General features: G+C 35.9%; 1 protein-coding gene across 11 annotated transcripts in view; it reads left to right on the top strand.

The window, feature by feature from the left end:
- The window catches only part of Dym (dymeclin), a 357093-nt gene that overhangs the window by 146254 nt on the left and 190024 nt on the right, over positions 1-20815 (top strand). For all 11 annotated transcript variants that reach the window (XM_058573871.1, XM_046428286.2, XM_058573870.1 and 8 more), the window contains 5 exons: positions 1957-2139; positions 6051-6229; positions 18325-18450; positions 19132-19245; positions 20216-20310. In XM_058573871.1, the coding sequence (XP_058429854.1) occupies positions 1957-2139; positions 6051-6229; positions 18325-18450; positions 19132-19245; positions 20216-20310 (697 nt within the window). The remainder of the gene's footprint in view (positions 1-1956; positions 2140-6050; positions 6230-18324; positions 18451-19131; positions 19246-20215; positions 20311-20815) is intronic.

The raw sequence follows: 20815 nt of genomic DNA, 5'->3' as shown, positions 1-20815 counted from the left end.
CTGTGTCAGTTCAGGAGGAATAAAAATTATCAGTTGCTTATATTGCTATGCAGTTTTTTTGATTACTTTCCAGAAACATTTAATTCCTTTGACAAAGGTGTTTTTCAAAAAATAACATCTGCCCACTATAGTAAGTAATAAATACAGACATGTAAAATGATTCAAGTAAAATAACAAATCCATTGCCACTCTTCTAGATAGAATGAGTGTTATATGTGTTGGTTATTTTTATTTTCCTCCAAAATTATCAGAAGTCCTTCCTCTCCTTCCTTCCCATCCTTTCTCTCTTCTTCTTCCCCTCTTTCCCCTGTCCACCCCCATTGGCTGTATCCCTAGTTCCAAAGTATATTATGTCATATTTTCTGGAGTTGTGCTTGCTATGCAAGTGGTCTACCTCTTGAGCTACTTCCCCAGCCTGAGGATATGCATTTTAAATTTTAATGAAGACTACCAAATTATCCTCTACCAAATCCTGTTTCACTTTGATCTCTTTCTGTTTACAATTTGAACTTTTGCCAATGCTGGGTGGTATAAGTCTTTTGAAAATCTTCTGTTTGCATAAAATTTTCTGTCACATAAATTCTTATTCGTATTTTGATGGCTAACATACAAAATTTTAGATTTAGTTGGGGGCAGATGTGACTTTTTTTTCAGTACTGTCTTTGTCCACAAACATGTTATGCCTTTACATTAATTTAGATCTCTTATGGCCTTCAGTCAAGTTTTGGGGTTGCTTTCCCGAAGGTCTTACATATTTTAGTTTTATTCCTGAATAGTTTATTGTATTTTACTATTATGATTGGAATTAAATATATTCTTTTCTTTCTTTTTAATTTGGGGATTTGAACCCAGGGTCACTTTACCACTGAGCTACATCCCCAGCATCCCACCTCTCGAATTTTTTTAAATTTTGAGACAGGCCCTCATTACGTTGCTGAGCCTGGTTTGAACTTGCAATCCTCTTGTCTTAGTGTCTTGAGTTGATGAGATTACCAGTGTGTGCCACCACACCTGGCTTGGAAAAATATATTTTCTAATTATTTATCACTATGTATAAAAAGGCTTTGATTTTTATCTTATAGCCATAGAACTGTGTCAAAATATTCTATTAGTTATAATAGTGTGTTAGTATTGCAGTGTCATTTGATTGTCTTTGATGTTCTAGAGCATCTTTACCCAATATAAATATAAGTCACATTTGTAAATTTCTAGAAGTCTTATTAAAAAATAAAAAGAAACATGTGAAAGTAATTTTAATGATATACATTAACTCATTATATCCAAAATACATGTAAGCAGTGTTACAAAGATAATATAGTAAGATATTTTACATTCTTCTTTTTCTGTATTAAATTGTCAGAATTCATTGTATATTTTATACCCACAGCATATGCAATTTGAACTATATTTCACATGTTCCATAAATATAAGTGGCCAGGGGGTACTCTATTGGACAGTGCACTCTAAATCGACAATCATAATGTGTGCAAATAATGAATATTTTTTTCCCCTAACTTTTAAGAAGTCTTTTTTCCTTACCTTAATCTTGCTTGGAGTACCAGTAGTACAATGCTGATACTGATGGTATTAATGGGACTAGTTCGTGTGTTTACAGATTTGAGCACTGTGAATTATTGGTATCAAGTTGTACATGGAATTTTCTCATAATTATGCATATGCTTTCTTATGTAAAGAAGAATTTAGATAATTGTTAATTATCAATAATTAAGATAATTCTTAAATAATTATCTTTTACGGTTATCTATGTAGAGTTATGGAATTAGGAACTGATAGTCTTTAAAACATTTGAACAATAGAATTTTCAAATTATGAACTTGTTTTGCTCCTATAATAAAAAAGGTGTTATTTCAAATTTTAAACATTAAAAAGTGTAGAATATTGTGCAGAAATGCATAAATTATTGATGGCAGCAATCCTATGTGTTTTCTTCTCAAGCTGGACTCTGGACTGTGTTCACACTAGGAGGTGTGGGCAGCAAAGCGGCTGCCTCTCCAGAGCTTTCTTCCCCTCTGGCCAACCAGAGTCTCCTGCTTCTGCTGGTGCTGGCTAACCTGACAGATGCTCCAGATGCACCCAATCCCTACAGACAGGCCATTATGTCCTTTAAGAACACACAAGGTTTGTAATGTTTTTTTTCTCTGAATATTCTTTCTAATGAGATTGTTGTTCACACCATATTGTTTATTGTCTTATAGATTTGGAGATGTATCAGTTTGTTATTTTCATATTGGTTAAAAATGAGAAAAACTTAGATTTTCCTGTCAATATTCTCAGGAAAGTCAAATAAATCTTAGAAGAGTGCTGTGATCCTTTATATCCCTTTAAGTTTATATTTCTTTCAGAGATAACCAAACTAGCTTGTGTTTAATTTGGCCAGCTTGTCCTCCTATTAGGGATTCAGAATAATAACCTATGAAAACCAAATGGTAGGTTATCTTAAATTTTCATTTAAAGTCTATTCTAGTTAGAGTTTTATAGAACTAAAAATTAGATCAGAAATCAGCAAATATTAAGGAGCAGTAGCTTCACAAGGTCATCTGGTCTTTTCCTCTTAACTCTGCCATTGCAATTGAAAAGCAACCATAGATAACACAAGAAGGAACGAACTTGGCCATGTACCAGAAAATGTTTATTTCCAAAACAGATGGTGGGCTGTACTTCATTAACCCCTAAAGTAGAACATGAACAGATAGATATATTTTAAAATAGTAATCTCCTAACAAAAGGTAACATTCTACAATTCTATAGTAGCTAGATTATCAAGATGTATGCAATAGATATAGAAAATATGGTACATATATACAGTGGAGTTCTACTCATCCATAAAGAAGAATAAAATTATGTCATTTGCTGGTAAATGGGTGGAACTGGAGAACGTCATCCTAAGTAAAGTAAGCCAGATGCAGAAAACCAGGGTGGAATATTCTCCTTCCTATGCAGATACTAGAGAGGAAAAGGAGGTAGAAAAGGAGGGGATTGATCTCTTGAAAACAGAAGAGAGAGCAGTATAGTAGAAGCAGGGGACTAATGGGGAGGGAGGAGGAGAGGGAAACGGGAAGAACTGGAGAATAAAGTTGACCAAATTATGCTATATGTATGCATAAATATATCACAGTGCATTCCAATTTTATATATAGCTATCATGTACCAATAAATAAGTAAATAGATGGAAGGAAGACAACAGAGTAGAGGAAGGGAATCAGAAGGGAGGAAGAGAAGGAGGGTGACAGCACTGGGGATTGAAATGGAGAAAACTGTTATATGCATTTATGAATATGTCAAAATGAACCCCAATAATAACGTATAAATGTAATGTCCTAAAACAGAGATTCACCCAACATTCATGTATTTAAGTTGTGCAAAATGTACATACATTGGGTAGGAACTTAAGGCTTCTGATGCTCTGTGCTATGTCTTTCCAGACTATTCTAACATACATTTTTAATAGTCAGTGGATTAGTGTATCAATTAATTGTATCTTTGCCAATTCTGGTATTATTTGCAGAGTATCTTAGCCCAGTTGTGCTGCTGTAATTAAATACCTGAGACTGGGTAATTTATAAAGGACAGAAATTTATTCTCACAGTTCTGGGAAGATCAAAGGCTCCAAAGGTTTAGGTTTGGTGAGGAACTGAAAACTGCTTCTAAGATGGTACTATGGATACTGTGTTCTCACATGGCAGAAGAGATGGAAGGACTTAAAGAAGCCAACTGGCTGCGTGGAATCTCTTTTATGAGAGCTTTAATCCCATTCACAAGGGAGGAGCATTTAAGACCTAACCACCTCCTATAGGGCTCCCCTCTTAACACAATTGCTTTGGAGTCTAAGCTTCAACACTAGAATTCACGCCAGTAACACAGGGCAATAGGGACTCAATAATAGTTTGATGAGCAAATAATGAAACCTCATACATCTGGTAGTACTTTTCTGTTCCATTACTACACTCTTCTTCTTGGTGACAATGTGACTTAATGGTTAAGTAAACAAATTTTGGAGCCAAACAGACCTGGGTTCACACCTCACCTTGGTCACTTTAGAATGTGAGACCTTTGATATTTCACATAATTAGTACACCTCAATGATTTTGTCTATGAGATTAAAAAATTGGCTTTATGGGTTTTTTTTTTTTCCTTTTTTCTTTCAATACCATTGCCCTGAATTGTAAAGCAGGGGTTATTATCTCTACTTCACATGATTTTTGTAAGAATTAACTGGGGTTTTACCATAGCACAGACTTACCACATTATTCCTGTTGTTATAGGAACCGATGTAATTCTGAGGTTCATCTGGTTTTTACTCAAGGCTGACCCGAGAAAAGCTACTTATTCTCTCCAAGTCTCCATTTCATCCTTTGTCCAGCTGGTCAGATAAAGACATGGCTGTTGTTCACGTTGAGTAGGGGCTAGCAGGGGCTAGCAGGCAGAAAGCCGGCTGTGGGTTGGCTGGTAGCCCTTGCTGCTGACGCTGTGGAGGCACTCAGTGCCGTCAGCTGTGCTACAGCTCAGTGAACACGCTGCTCTGCTTCCACTTTAAAGAGGTTCAGAGTGTCCAGAGTCTTTTCCAGTGAGTCTTCTGTAATATTTGCATACTTAAAGTAGAAGACAAACTTCTTTTTGCCATCCTTTACAAGAATTTGGTCACACAAAGGCATTATTTTTATAAGTGTCAAAATGATAGTGTTAAGATTGAAAAAATAATCTATTATTTCAAATGTGGAAAAGCCAGGGCACCATGTAGTAGAAGTGAAGGCATTTATAGATGCCTTCCTCTCACAAACACAAAGTGTAGGAAGGAGAATCAGAGGTACAGGGCCACTAGGGTTTTTGGTGTTCGGACATAACTCTTTTCCACAAGAGCATGGCTTTCAGGAATGGTAAATGTTTTGCATTATTGGTGGCAACTTTACTGTGTGTGTGTGTGTGTGTGTGTGTGTGTGTAGTTGTAGTTGGACACAGTATCTTTACTTTTTTTTTACATGGTGCTGAGGATCAAACCCAGCGCCTCACATGTGCTAGGTGAGAGCTCTACCACTGAGCCACAACCCTAGCCCCTGCTTTCATGTTTTTAAGAGATTTTTGGTGCTTATTTTCAGCACACATGAAAGTGTCAGCTCTTTTTAGTGTCACATTCCCTTGTTTTATCTCAGGAGATTATGACTTTCTGTTGAACCTATCTTTATCTCCTAAATCTAACCTTCCTTCAGTTTCTACACAAATCCTGTGAACTATAGAAAAAGGGACATGTCTGTTTTAGAATATGAAGAATTTTCCCAGAGTAGACTATGATTTATGCTTTTTATCATTCCAGTGACCATTCTTTAAAAAAGAAGAAGAAATTTCTTAGCAGTTATGGTCAATTAGCTTTGTTCTCTTTTAAACAAAATGTTATAGAAATTTTCTAGTAATTGTCTTAGGCTTGGTATGTTCTGTACATTAGAGAAACTAATGTTGAATGTGTATTGATTTGGGTATTATTTTAAAACTTGCTAAATTATATGTTGTTTTTCTATCCATATTTAGAAATGGGTTAATAACATTAGTGAATACTTCAGCCATGATTTATTTGTTTGCAGTAAATGAACTTAGCTTCAAGGCAGGTTTTTTGTAAACCCTATCTTATAAGAAGACTTCCTTTTTATATAGAAGCTGTATTATTTGTTTTTTAGATATTTTTATTTAGTATTGGTGCTTTTGTTTTGACGTCAAGGGATCTCAGTATCTTGGTTAAATGGTATTTATGGAAGGACCTTTTGCCCCATGGCGCTGTTTAAACGCATGTTCTTAGCTGATTTAGTTCAGCTCTATTTATGGTAACATAGTAACAGAGTCAAACTATGTAACTTATTTTAGTAAAGTTTAAAATATAATTTGAAATTTTGGCTCTGAAATGTAGGGATTTTACTTAAAGCTAAGAGAAATTGATTTGTATGCATTATTTTCACAGTGCTTTTATTGTTTGTACAAAAAACATGGTCCAGAAAATACTCATGCACTATTTTTTAAAAATCTGCTTGTTTTTTGTATTCTAGATAGCAGCCCTTTCCCCTCATCAATTCCACATGCCTTCCAGATTAACTTTAACAGTTTGTACACAGCCCTGTGTGAACAGCAAACATCTGATCAAGCAACGCTCCTCTTGTACACACTGCTCCATCAGAATAGTAATGTCAGAACATACATGCTGGCTCGCACAGATATGGAAAATCTTGTAAGTATCATGCTAAACCTGCCACATTTTGTGTATTTTATAATATTTTGAAGAATAATTTCTTTTCCCAAGAGGGTAAGTATGTTTGCCTGGTTGCCACACAGATTGATGGTTAAGAAGTTGATAGGGAAAATGTCACTAGGCACAGGCAAAGGCCTGCATTGCTTCGGTGTGTGATACTCCTCTCATAGCAGTGGCCTCACAGAGCTGAGCACAGCAGCATCCTCAGCTGGTGCCAGGCTTCCCAGTTCTTGGGGCCTTTAGCAGACACTCATTGCTCAGGATTCAGCCTGATTAAAGTCTTCTAAGAAGCACCCTCTGCAATTCTCAAGATTTTTATTTCTTCTTGGTCCCTTCCAGCTGCTAGCTGCCTGCCCACCATGTTAGTGTAATTGGTCACAGTTGTAGCATCTTCCTGAGGAGAATGGCTGAAAGGAAAGGTGATAGTGTCCTATCCTCATGAAGGCTTGGACTCTAGCTCTGTCTGAACACAGTTCCTGGCCTGTTATAGTTAGTTATTTTAAGGTACCTTACTGGACGTCTCCCAACTCAAGATACTTTACCATTGAGCCACATCCCTTGGTCCTTTTTAAAACATTTTTATTTTGAAACAGGATTTCATTAAGTTGTCCAGGCTGACCTCAAAATTGCAATCCTCCTGCTTCAGCCTCCATAGTAGCTGGGATTACAGACTTGCACCACTGAACTCAGCTAGACATCTCTTTAATGAACAGTGTTTTTTCATTATGTGAGTGAAATTGGTTCCACAATATTTATCTCTAGATATAAACTCCTATAAACAATCATTGATTTCCATTATAACTAATGTGTAAGACATTAGCCATCTTACTAAGGTATGTTTGATATCTTATCATATACAGATAACTGTGGACTGTTATTGTGCTTGTCCAATTTTATTGTTGTTAACATTCTTTAATCTATAAACTCTGATATTCAGATGGCAATGTATTAATGCATTCATAAAAAAATGTGAACATTCCTGAAATAGCCTGCAGCTGGCTGATAGCAACAGAATGTCCCCTCTTCCCCAGTTTTTACAGATTGATAAGAAATTTGGTGGCCATTTGTTTCAGTGTTAAAGTGCTATGTAAATACTGAAGAAACATGAGCTTTTGGAATTCACTGAGCATATTCTGCATCACAGTGACACTATGAACAGAAAGTGTGATGAAAGAACCTGTCTCCTCACGAGTGACGTGTGGAAAACATATTTTGTTTAAATAGCAAAATTGGGTGTAAAAGTGTACTGCTCTGGAGTATGAACTTGTAAAGAGAAGGTTTGTTTCTCATGGATATGAATAAGCACAGAGACAAGTCTAAGCGGGTTGCATTCTAACAGAAATGTATTAAGCAGAAAGCCCAGAAAGTCCAGGACATCACCTTTTCAGTGTTCTATGGTGAGGATACGGGTATGCAAGATGAGGCAGGGAGCTGCAGCTGTTTGTCCTTGACAACACACAGTGAATGGTGGCAGGGTTTTGTTCTGAGGTTTTTAGGGGGATGGAGTAGCATTTGTTTTAGTTTTGTTTTTAATTTTCTTTCATAGATTACTTTGATAATTTTTTAATTTGTGTCCCCATGTGTCCTTTTGCTTTTCTCAGAAAACACGTTATCAGTTGGAATTTATTGTACTGAGGATTTTGTTATTGTTAACATTATTTAATTCTCTAGACTCTGATATTAAGAAGACAATGTTAGGAGGCTGGGGTTGTGGCTCAGCGGTAGAATGCTCGCCTAGCATGTGTGAGGCGCTGGGTTCAATCCTCAGCACCATATAAAAAGTAAATAAAATAAAGGTATTATGTCCACTTAAAAAAAAGAAGAAAAAGAAGAAGAAGACAATGTTAGGCATATCACAGTGTCTCTCAGAATACTTTGTAGTGTACAGGTGCTGGTGAGGCTGGAGGAACTCCTTCCTCTCTACAATGTCAAGTGTAGACTGACTTGAGCTCTTTGTACTGGTGCTTTGACTTAATAGCTCTTTGACTTCTTTTAACTCAAGTACTCCTTAATCTGGTCTAACTTCTTGTGATGCATTTTTAAATTGGTATTTATTAGAATAACAATGCAATGACTTCTAAATTTATTTTTGTTTCTATGAATAGTGTTTCAGGCAGAATCCAAGTACCCAAATGTTAAGAATAGAATTAAAGAAGGCAAACTTTTTAGGAAAAAACTATACTGATGTGATTTTTTAAGATTTTATCATCACAAGCAAAGTAGTTTATCCATGAAAGTAGCTAGACATCTTAAATGTCACAATTCTATTAGTTGTAAGTAACAAACTTCTTTATGTCTGCCTTGAGTGAAAAGAAATGTTTTGGCACAAATGAAAAACTCATGAAGCTTTTTAGCTTCAGTCATGGCTGGATCTAGGGGCTAAACATTTCCATCCCTTGTCTCTGCTTTCCAAAGTAAATGCTTAAACAAGAAAGCCTTGGCCTTGTTGTCAGGCATTACACTTTGAAATGGAGAGAGAGGGGACCATGTGTAGCTCAGAGCATGTGTCTATATTATCATTTGCAAGCCAGAAGGAAGAAAATTTACATCTACTATTCATAAAAATTTCATGAAGTGCTCCAGTATTCCTTTTTTGGGCCATGTGTTCACTTCCTTGACCAATCACTATGGAATGGAGCCCTCTTAATAATTAGCCTTCTTAACCTTTAACAAAAGGATTTCGTTCGTTCTTTCTCTTTCCACATTTTTTTATTGGTGTATTATAGTAGTGCATATTGGTGGGATTTGTTGTTACATATGCATATAACAATATAATTTCCCAGTATTGTTCCCCCTTTCTCCCCTCTTTCCATCCTCTGGTCTTCTTCCTTTGCTGATCTCCCTTTAGTTTTCATGAGACAACACCCCCCCCACACACACACACACACACACGCCTTTCTTTTTCTTTTACCTAACTTCCTCATGTGAGAGAAAATATAGGACCCTTGACCTTGGCTTATTTCACATAATATAATGGTCTTAAGTTCTATTCATTTTCCTGCAAATGACATAATTTTATTTTTCTTTATAGCTGAATAATACTCCACCGTGTATATATAAAACAGAGTTTCTTCATCCATTCATCTGTAGATGGATACCTAGGCTGGTTCCATAGTTTAGCTGTTTTGTATCATGCTGCTATAAACATGGGTATGCATATATTACTATAGTTTGATGACATTAATTATTTGGGGTAAATACCAAAGAGTGGTATAGCTGGATTATATGGTGGTTCCATGCCTAGTCTTTTGAGAAACCTGCATACTGAGTTCCATTGTGGTTGTACTAATTTACATTTCCACCAACAGTATAGAAGTGTTTCTTTTTTTTTCCACATCCTCTCCAGCATTTATTATTGTTTGTATTCTTGACGACTGCCATTCTGACTGATGTGAAATGAAATCTCATTGTTGTTTTGATTTGCATTTCCCTGATTGCTAATGATATTGAACACTTTTTCATGTATTTATTGTTCATTTGTATTTCTTCTTTTGAGAAGTGCCTGCTTAGTTTATTTGCCCATTTAGTAATTGGGTTATTTGTTTTTTTGTATTTATATATTCTGTATATTAATCCTGTGTCAGAAGAACAGCTAGCAAAGATATTTCCCCATTCTATTCTGTAGATTCTTTCTTCACATTCCTAATTTTTTCTTTTGCTGTTCAGAAGCTTTTAAATTTAATGTTGTCCTGTTTATTAACTCTTGGCATGATTTCTTTAGCTTTAGGGGTCATATTGAGAAAGTCATTGTCTGTGCCTATACATTGGAGTGTTGATCCTATCTTTTCTTGTAGGGGTTGATTGTTTCTGTTCTAATTCCTAAGTGTTTGATCCATTTGGGGTTGGTTTTTTGTGCATGTAGAGAGATAAGGGTCTAATATCATTCTTCTACATATGGATAATCAGTTTTCTTAACACCATTTGTCAAGGATCAAATGACTGTAGATGTGTGTGTGTGTCTCTGTGTCTTATATTCTGTACCATCTGTATGTCTGTTTTTGTGCCAGTACCATGCAGTTTTTGTTACTATAACTCTGTAGTATAATTGAAAGTCAGGTATTGTGATGACTCTGGTATTGCTTTTTTTGGTTTAAAATTGCTTTGGCATTCTGGGTCTTTTATTCTGCCAAATGAATTTTAGGATTTTTTTTTCTAGTTATGTGAAGAATGTCATTGGTATTTTAATGGGTATTGCATTGAATCTCTATATTGCTTTTGGTAGTATGAACACTTTAACAATATTAATTCTGCCTCTCCCTGAACATGGGAGGTCTTTCCATTGTCTTGAGTTTTTCTTTCATATCTTTCTTTTTTTTTTTTTTTTTTTTTTTTTTTTTTTTTAATTTTTTATTGTGGGTTGTTCAAAACATTACAAATTTCTTGACATATCATATTCCACACTTTGATTCTAGTGGGTTATGAACTCCCACCTTCACCCTATCTTTCTTCAATGTACAAGAGGATTTCTTAAAAGGGATTCTGGACAAATAAGATATACTCACTAGAACATTGCATGATTTGTAACTTCTTTAATTAGGTGATTATAAGTTAGTTACCATTTAAATTTCTGTTTATGTTCATCAGTCAGGTAGAGATTTTGTGGACATTTCCCTTAAGCCTCCACCAGTTTTATGCTCTTGGATCAGGCCTTGAACCTGCATATATACTGTACATATGGAAGTCATGTCATATTTATAGCTTACAAGCTTAAAACTTTACTGAAGAGACACATAGAAAATGAGATAGGTATTTATTGGTGACATAAAGTCTATGTGTCATGAATTATCAAAACAAGTTACATAAGGATTTTTATATCTTCTTCTGGATAGCTGTCTTATCTTCTGAGTATGATTTTTGCCGGGTTTCATTCACAACTAAAACACTCGGGTAAACTGGGCTGCGCAAAATAACCACACAAGAGACACAAATACCTTTTTCTTTGAGGTTGCTCTGAGGGCTCCTCTGACTTTAAGGGTCCACAGGAGGAGAGAGAGAGAGCATGTGCTGACCCCTTTTATTGAGGAGAAGCTATTCAAATGAGGCAAAGGGTCAGGTTTCAAGGGGCTGAGTCATCTTCATGATGTTCACTGTCAGCAGTTGACTGACATCTAGGTAGGCCACATCCAAGGGCACAGTAAGAGAATGGGACACACACAAGGCACTTCCCTGGAAGATTCTATCCTAAACAGGGCAAGGGGTTATATTACAAAGGAACAGGTGAGCATAGCTCCACCCATGGGGCTGTAGCAAGACCTGCCCGGGCACAAAGACATAGTCACTTGAACTCTAGAAGAACGGGGCAGTTTAGCAGCATGGGTGCTTGACACCACATGGCCCAGCTTGGGAGTTAACTCAGTCACAGGCGAGGTGGTCTCCCACAGATTTATTTATTTACTTATTTACTTATTTATGAACCCAGAGTTGCTTAACTACTGGGACTCATCCCCGGCCTTTTTAAAAATCTTTTTTATTTTTTATTTTGAGACTTGATCTTGCTAAATTGTTAAGGCAAAAAATATGTCCTTTTCATGACTATGTTTCTTGAGGCTGACTTTGAACTTGCAATCCTCTTGCCTTAACTTCTTGAACCAGCTTCTGAGTGTGATTTGTACATAAAAATAAAAAAGGTCAAATATCCTGTTTGTTTAGTCTAGCCTGCACCCTGCACAGGCGATGGAAATGGGGTTCCCCTCAGTGAAATGGGCTGTCTGAGAAATAAAAGCTAAGAAAAATGGAACAATGAAAAAACTACAGGACACAGAAATAAATTTCAAAAAAGCGTGGGCAGGACAGGCAAGTCGATCATATGAATCCAGCTTCTATATTAGAAGGCAAAATGGTGCCCACACCTGCTTAGTTTATATTGGGGAACATCAAAGGCCTTCCATAGAATGTTCTTCTCCAAAAAAGGTTAAAGGTGGGCTGTCCAGTTCCCAATGGGTTATGCCCATCTCTAGAGCAACCCTAAGAGATCTTCCTAGCACAGTGAAGATAAAGATCATGTGCCTTGGGCAATCTCTTGCCAGGGAGAGCCACAGATAGTTCCCAAGGTTAAACCTAAAATCTCCCTGTTTTTTGTTTGTTTGTTTTTCTTGTGGTACTTGGGATAAAACTTAGGGGGCACTTCACCACTGAGCCACATACCCAGCCCAATTTTTTGTATTTTATTTATGATAGAGTCTCAGTGAGTTGCTTAGCACCACGCTTTTGCTGAGGCTGGCTTTGTACTTGCCATCTTCCTGCCTCAGCCTTCCGAGCCACTGGAATTGCAGGTGTGCACCACCATACCCAGCATGTTTAGCTCTTTTTATGACTGTGTTTCTTGAAAGCCTTGGGACATGTTTTTTGCCTTAGCTTCTTTACTTAGTGTTCCCTTTTCAGCTTGTTATGATCTGCTTCTGTTCCCACAGCTCTGTTGTCAGTAGCTGCTTGTTGCTAAACCCAGTGGGCATGTTTCATCACTACTTTATTTGAGCATTCTACTGCATTTGACAGTGTTCACCTCTATTCTTAAGATACCCAACCTCCATATGTTAATCCATTCTGGCTGCTGTCACAGAAATATTGCAGAGTGAATGCTTAAACAAGAGAAATTTATTTCTCATAATTTTATAGGTTGAAAATTCTAAGATAAAAGTGCTGTCAACTCCCTGTCTGGTGAGGGCCTGCTTCTTGGTGTGCATATGACTGTGTACTTGCTTGTGTCCTTATATGGCGAAGGGCTTAAAGGGAGAGGAAGCAAGCTGTGTCCTATCATGAGAGTTCCACCTTCTTACCTAATCACCTCCCAAGACTTCACCTCTTAATACCATACCATTAGGGTTAGAGTTTCAACCTGTGAATTCTGGGGAGTAGAAACATGCTGTCTATCCACCTACACACACTCTTATCTTTCCGACCCTTGTTCTTTGCTGGTATTCTACCTCTGTGCCTTTTGCTTTTCTGTTTTATGTGTTATTCTTAGCTCTCAAATGTGCCCTACTGAAGAGTTTTCTCCTAATTTTTTCCCCCTTCTTTGCTCTTCTCCCTCAAACATCTAGTGAATTCCATTGTGTTGTCATTTATATGTGTTTTTTAATGATGTCATTGTATTTTTTATACCTTTATTTTATTTGTTTATATTTATGTGTGCTGAGGATCAAACCCAAGCTTCACACACGCTAAGCAAGGGCTCTACCACTGAGCTACAGCCCCAGCCCCTATATGTGCACAGCTTTTGAGTTCTGTATTTACATTCCTCATTGCCTGTGTCTTAAATCTGTGTTCCCACTTGCCCCAGACATTCCCTAGTGGCTTCATCATAGATACCTTGTCCCAAACATGTGAAAGTTGCACTCATTATCTCCCCAGGACCTGTTCTTCCTTCTTCTCTTACTCCTGTGTTCTTTATCACATTGATGAGCCATCCATATAGTTCATGAAAGATAGATGCTTTGACCCTTCTGTTTTTCCCCCCACATTCAAAGAAGTCCTTTTGATTTCCCAACCTTAATACTATTGGAATCTATTAATTTTTTTTCTTCATTGCCACTCCTGTGGTTTAAGCTGCTTATCTCTTCAATTACTTCAATATCTTTAACTGGCTTTCCTGCTTTCTGTCTTGCCAGTCTTTAACATTCTCAACCCGTTAGTCAAAGTGAATTTACTAATGTCAGATATGATCATGTCCCTTCCTAGCTGTAAAGTCTTTTCATGTCTTCATAGTTTCCTCAGTTAAAACTCTGATTCTTTAATGTAGCCAAAAGACTACATTAATTTTGTCACAGATCCCTTTTTTGGGTTTTTCTTTTCTGCATTATTGTTCTTGTGTTCTTTTCTATTTATACTCAATTAATTGAATTTCTCTCAATGTGATCTATTTCCTAAGTTTAGACGTGGTTTTCTCTCTTGAATACTTCTTCCCACAGAAGTCTGTTTGCCCTTTTTCTCAACTCCCATAACTCTTCAGATCTCAGTTTCAATAATTCTTTCAGATTTAAAGTGCTGTTCTAAAAGTAATTATATATCATATCCAGTGGGATTTATCCCAGGAATATAAGCTTTGTTCAACATCTGAAAATCAGTTAATGTCATGTCAACAGAGTAAAAATTAAAAATCACATGATCATTTAAAGAAATGCAGAAAAAAGCATTTGTCAAAATTATTACCCTTTCATGATAAAAACTCTTTTATGATAAAAAACAAACCAGGAAGGGAACTTACTCAGTCTGATAAAGGGTGTCACTAAGCCCCAGAGTTAACACTATACTAAATGATGAAAGAATACTTTGGTCCTGTGATCAAAGATAAAGATGCCTACTTTTGCCTTTTTTTTTTGGGGGGGGGGGGGTACCTGGGATTTTACTCAGGGTTGCTCAACCTCTGAGCCACATCCCCAGCCCATTTTTATTTTTTATTTTGGGACAGGGTCTTGCTAAGTTGCCGAGGCTGCCTTTAAACTTGTGATACTCCTGCCTCAGCCTCCTGAGTCACTAGGATTACAGGTGTGTGCCACCATGCCTGGCTTAAAGTCATCTAAATGGGAAAGTACGGAGTAAAACATTTGTATTTGCAGGTGTCAGGATCTTATGTGTAGAGTACCTTAATATATCCTCAGGGAAAAAAAAAAACTGTTAAAACTATTAGAAGGGTTTGGCAAGGTTGTAAGATATAGGATTAGGATACGAAATCAATATGTAGAAACCACTGTAATTTTATTCCTTAACAATGGAGAATCCAAAAATCAAATTAAGAAAATAGTTCTATTCACAGTAGCATCAAAAAGAGTAAAATACTTAGGAATAAATTTAACCAAGGAAGTACAAAATTTATACTATGAAAATATTATTGAAAGAAATGGGAAAAAATCCCATATTTATGGATCATAGTACTTAACTTTGTGAAGGTGGCAGTTGTCCCTGAACTGACTTACGGATTCAACACAATACCTTCTAGAAACTCAGCCAACTTATTTATGGAAATTGATAAGGCAATTCTGAAATTCATATGGAATTACAGGGAACCTGGAACAGCCTAAACATTCCTAAAAAAGAATGCAGGTGGAACATTCACACTTCCTTATTGTTTCAAAATGTACAAAGTACCAGTAATCAGGACTTTACTGCCACAGGACAGACATAATAGATGAATGGAAGTGATTTGAAAGTTCAGAAATAAACCCTTATTTTGATGGTCTGCTTATTTTTAGTCGGAATCAAGACTAGTATGGAAGGGATAATAGTCTTTTTGAACCAGTGGTGTTGAGACAGCTGGAGAGCCTCTTGTGAGAGAATGGAGTTGAGCTTCAAACTATGTCCATATTCACTCAAAACGCATCAAAAGCATTGGAGTTAGACTTTATGACTTTGGATTTGGCAAATGATTCTTAGGTATAACAACAAACGCATGAAAAGCAAGAGGAAAAAACAGATAAACTAGACTTCATCAATATAAAAATTTGTGTGCTTCAAAATATACCATCAAGAAAGTGAAAAGAGTCCACAGATGTGAGAACAAGATTAATGAATGCAAATCATGGGTCTGAATATATAAAGAACTTGATAACTCAATAATAAAAACAGCCCAATTTAAAAATGCTTGAAAGATTTGCATAAACATTCTACAAGGAAGACATATAAATGGCTAATAATCAGCACATAAAAACAGTACTTGACATCACTAGTGATTAGGTAAATGGAAATGAAAACTACAGTGAAATACCACTTTACCCACTTGAAGGCTACAGTAAAAAAAGTTAAATAATATTAAGTGTTGGCAAGGATGTGTAGATATGTGCTCTTTTATTCATTGTTAGTACATGGAATCATGCAGCTGCTTTGGAGAAGTCTGACAGATCTTGAAACAGTTATATCACCCAACAATTCACTGTAAATGGTAGTACATATTCAAAATAAATGAAAACCTGCCTATAGAAAAACCTTTTCAATAAATGTTCATAGCAGCAGCATTCCTAAAGTAGAGTAGAAATATAGTCCTAAAGTAGAAACAATCAAGAAGTCCATCAACAAATTAAGTGTGTACAGTAGAATAATATTTGACATAAAAAGGAATGAGATCCTGATGGATGCTACTATGTGGGAACATGCTCAGTGAAGGAAGGCAATCACCAAAGTCTACATCTTATGAGATTCCCTTCATTAGAAACCCCAGAAAGAAGATAATGCTAAGTGAAGTTAGCCAATCTCAAAAACCAAATGCCGAATGTTTTCTCTGATATAAGGAGGCTGATTCATAGTGGGGTAGGGAGGGGGAGCATGGGAGAAATAGATGAACTCTAGATAGTGCAGAGGGGTGGGAGGGGAAGGGGGTGTATAGGGTTAGAGATGATGTTGGAATATGATGGACATTATTAACCAAAGTATATGTATAAAGACACAAATTGGTGTGAATATGCTTTGTATACAACCAGAGATATGAAAAATTGTTCTCTACATGTGTAATAAGAATTGAAAAAAAAAAGAATTGTAATGCATTCTGCTGTCATATGTAAATTAAAAAATTAATTAAAAAAAAAAAAGAAACCCCAGAACAGGAAAATTTATGGAGATTGAAAGTAGTTTCTTTGAGTGTTAGGCAGGGTAGGAAAAGAGGGATGGTTGGGGTGATAGCTAAAGAGCCTGGGATTTCTTTTTGAGATAAAAATGTTCTAAAATTGTGATGGTTAACTCATTTTTATAAATATCCTAAAAATCATTGACTTTTGCCCTTTAAATGGATGGATTGATTGTATGATATGTAAGTTATAGCTCAATAAAAAATGTTTAAAAGAAAAAATTCAAGCGCTATTCCAACATACTCATTTTGGACCCATTACATATTCCTGCATTATTGCTCATATGTTTGAATATACCATTTACTTGTCTGTCTTGTTCAGTAAAGTACAGGGTTTTAAGAGTGTGTTAGGTAGTACAGTATGTAATACCTGTAGTACATTCACTGTAGTGATGAATGTGTTTCTTAAGGCTTAGCCAGAACAAGAATGACATGGCACAAAAAATCTATTGAAAACCGCAGAATCAGAAATAACAAATGCTGAGTTAAATGACTATACAGAATCTAACTATGCTAACTAGGTAATGTGAAATGTGAGTATAATATATTGTATTTGACATCACCTCTAAAGAGAAAGATGCCTGGGGTGTACAAAGTAAAAAGAGCAATGACTATTGTGGTGCATTTAGTTCTTGAATTTAGTGATGTTCATGCATCTGCACTTTACAATTTAGAGAAATAAGAGAAAGTTTCAGCTGTAACTTGTAAAAGAGTAATATGCAACTACCATAGGTGTACCTTCCCGAATGTATCTATTTTTATGGCTTTGCATACCACTGTGGGAACTTTGTACAGTGAACTCATTACAGGTTATTGTCTGATTTACAATATAAGAGTTTTTGCTTGTTTTCTTGCATCCACTGGAGAGTATTCATGGTAGTTTCATATAAGGAGTACTTTGCAGCTAATTAGCTCATATTTAATAGATACATTTAGTGATCTACTTAATTAGTAGAGAATGAACAAATTGAAGGTGTCAAAGTAATGATTTGAAATAGACTAAATTTTTCTGTATGGAAACAGGATTATAAAATGAAATGCTGGACAAATACTCTGAAGAGTAAAACCTCAATATACATGAAAAAAATGGGCTATAGTAGTCTGTTTAACTTATTAACATTGAAATACATACTGTAATACATGTATATGCTTAGTGAAACTAAGCATATGCATGAAAACATTCTTGAATTTCTGGGCATCTGGCTTTTCTCCCCTTTTTTGGCTGGCGCAAGGTGATGTGATTTCTTAAACATTTCAGCCCCTGACCCTAAATGCTCTCTGAAAATTCAGTCTCTAGGTTGGATAGACTTTCATAGACCTTCCTAGAGTTAGGGATGATTTCCTTTCTTGGTTTCTTAGCTATGCTTATGGGAAGTGCATGTAGTCAGGAGTGGGTTTGCATGTTTTTTTCCTTTAAATTCAAATATAACTATGATATTAATGTAAAAAGTACAAAAGTGTAAAGGGTTTAAAACAGTTGAGTAAGGTATTGGAATAGTACATTATGGTTTTTATTCCCTAGGTTTTACCAATTCTTGAGATTCTGTATCATGTTGAAGAAAGAAATTCACACCATGTATATATGGCCCTTATAATATTATTGATCCTTACAGAAGATGATGGCTTCAATAGGTCCATTCATGAAGTGGTAAGTTACAGTTACTTTGACCCCAGTCAGAGTTACAGTGCAGATATGCTTCTGCATACAATTTGCTGGGGGAATCCTCTCATGCCCAGTTTTTGTATGTGTAATTCCTTTCTTCCTTGACACCCATGGTACAGATCTACTGTGGAAACACCTCAGCTTAATTTAGGAACAGTTCTTTCTCCCTGAGGCCTGGAGTTGCTCTCCAGAGCTGCCTGCTTCACACAGCCACAGCTGGTGGCTGCACATCCTTCCTGAAAGTCAGGTTCCCTGTGCTCCTGGCCTCTCTCCTACACATACCTGGAGAGGTTTTCTGAACTCTGTTGGGAAAGCTCTACTTTTCAAAAGGCATCTATCTTTTCTTATTTTCAAATCACTTTTTTCTGTCACTTTTATATGCCATATCTCTTTCAGATATATCTCCTTTTTGTCTATTAATGATCTCTTCCTCTGTTTTTCAGACTGGGTTGGGCTTATTTTTTTTGACTCTTCTATTTTAAGAAGGAAGAAGCAAGCACATTAGCTCCGTTTACTTGCTAGAACTGAAAAAATCTCATAATTAACTTTTATTTACTGTTTAACCTTTCTGAGTGAAGCTGTAGCTTATCAAAAACTGTAGACATGGAGCAGTACCTTTTTCCTTAAAGCACTATTTTTTACTTAAACCTTTCTTCTCTGTTACAGATATTAAAAAATATTACTTGGTATTCAGAACGGGTTTTAACTGAAATTTCACTGGGGAGTCTCCTGATTCTGGTTGTAATAAGAACCATTCAGTACAATATGACAAGGACAAGAGTAAGTATTCCTCAGCTTTTTTTCCTTTAATTTTTATTCATACAGTATAAGTAAGACTACAATTTAGAATGATCTTAATTTGGGGGTCACTAAAATTCTCATGAAATTCAGTGGGAAAATACACATCAGCATATAGTCACTCCATTGCATGATTATTGGATAATGTCTGTTAATATTTAATGGCTATCTATACTAGCAGAGATATTTTATATGAAATAGAAAACAAGCAGTGCAACACATTTAGATCAAAGTTATGTATCTTTGCTGAACTATAACATGATTTGCCTTTTTCAAAGCATCAACAACAAAGTATAAAAGGTGTAAATAGGAGAAAATATGAATTCAGATGGGAAAGAAATGTAGAAGAGAGAGAATACTTGAAAGAGTAAAAGAAAAATTTTTACTGGATTCTGTATGTACTACTGATGAGTGAATTTCAGTTCTAGTCTATAGCAATATATTATCAAAGAAAGTAATGTATAGAAGTCATAGCTAAATGGTCCAGTTAACTTAAATATTTTTGCTTATTTCTCTCTATAGGGCTAATGTAGATCTATGTTCATATTTATTATCTGAGACCCTAGGAGCCAGATGTGTTTTGGTATAGAGAATTCATTGTATTTTAGGAAGGTAATTATAGTGTATGTATTATATTACGTGTGATCATTAGGGTCTGAAGCAGCACACTATATTTAACATTAATATTTCCACAGCAAACTATTTGAGTGTTCACCATGCTGGGAATGATGGACACCTTCAGTGGCATAATATTTTGTGTTAGTTGCTTCTAGATGGGTTGTGAAAAACATTGACTTCTCTGAACTTTATGGATTTGGGAACTAGAGAAAAGGAATGTTGCACCTGAACTTTCTAAAATAAGTAATAATTGAATTTACACTGCTCCTAGTTAATCTTGCTTAAGATGTAGAGAAGATTTGACATGTGCTTTAAACTTGCTGTGTTCTAACAGGACAAGTACCTTCACACAAATTGTTTGGCAGCGCTAGCAAATATGTCAGCACAGTTTCGCTCCCTCCATCAGTATGCTGCACAGAGGATCATCAGGTAAATATAAGCTTTAAAAGAAATAGTGGTTTCTGCCTTCTGGCTGACCTATGAGTAGAATACAATGTTGGTCTCTTTTTAAATGTAAGAAATACCAAAATTTCCAACTTAATTTTCATCACCCTCTTCTTTGGTTGAAAATATCTTTCTGTTTTCTCATCTACTTTTTGATCAAAGTTCATTTTATTTACTTTTAATTTTTTTTTCTAGTGGTAGGTATTGTGTGATATCTTTTTACAGGGGAACAGGTGCTTTTATGAGTATTGCAAACAAAATCAACATATTTGCTGAGTATTTCACAGAACATCATGTTACACTTTAAAGGTGTTTTCTGTATTTGTTTTGAGGAAATTCTTTTTCTTGGTGCTGGAGTTTGAATCAGGGTCTTGCTCATGCTGGGCAAATATTCTACCACTAACCTATATGTCCAGCCCTGATAATTCTTTTTATAGCAATTTACCATTGTGTTCATTTCTTGTTGCCATAGGAAATTGCCTCAAATTAA

Source organism: Marmota monax, unplaced genomic scaffold (genome assembly GCF_021218885.2).
Source record: "Marmota monax isolate L192 unplaced genomic scaffold, Marmota_monax_Labrador192_F-V1.1 WCK01_AAM20220418_F8-fsc00031, whole genome shotgun sequence".
Lineage (NCBI taxonomy): Eukaryota > Metazoa > Chordata > Mammalia > Rodentia > Sciuridae > Marmota > Marmota monax.
The sequence above is the reverse complement of the archived record's forward strand: the minus strand, read 5'-3'. Positions and strand labels throughout refer to the sequence as shown.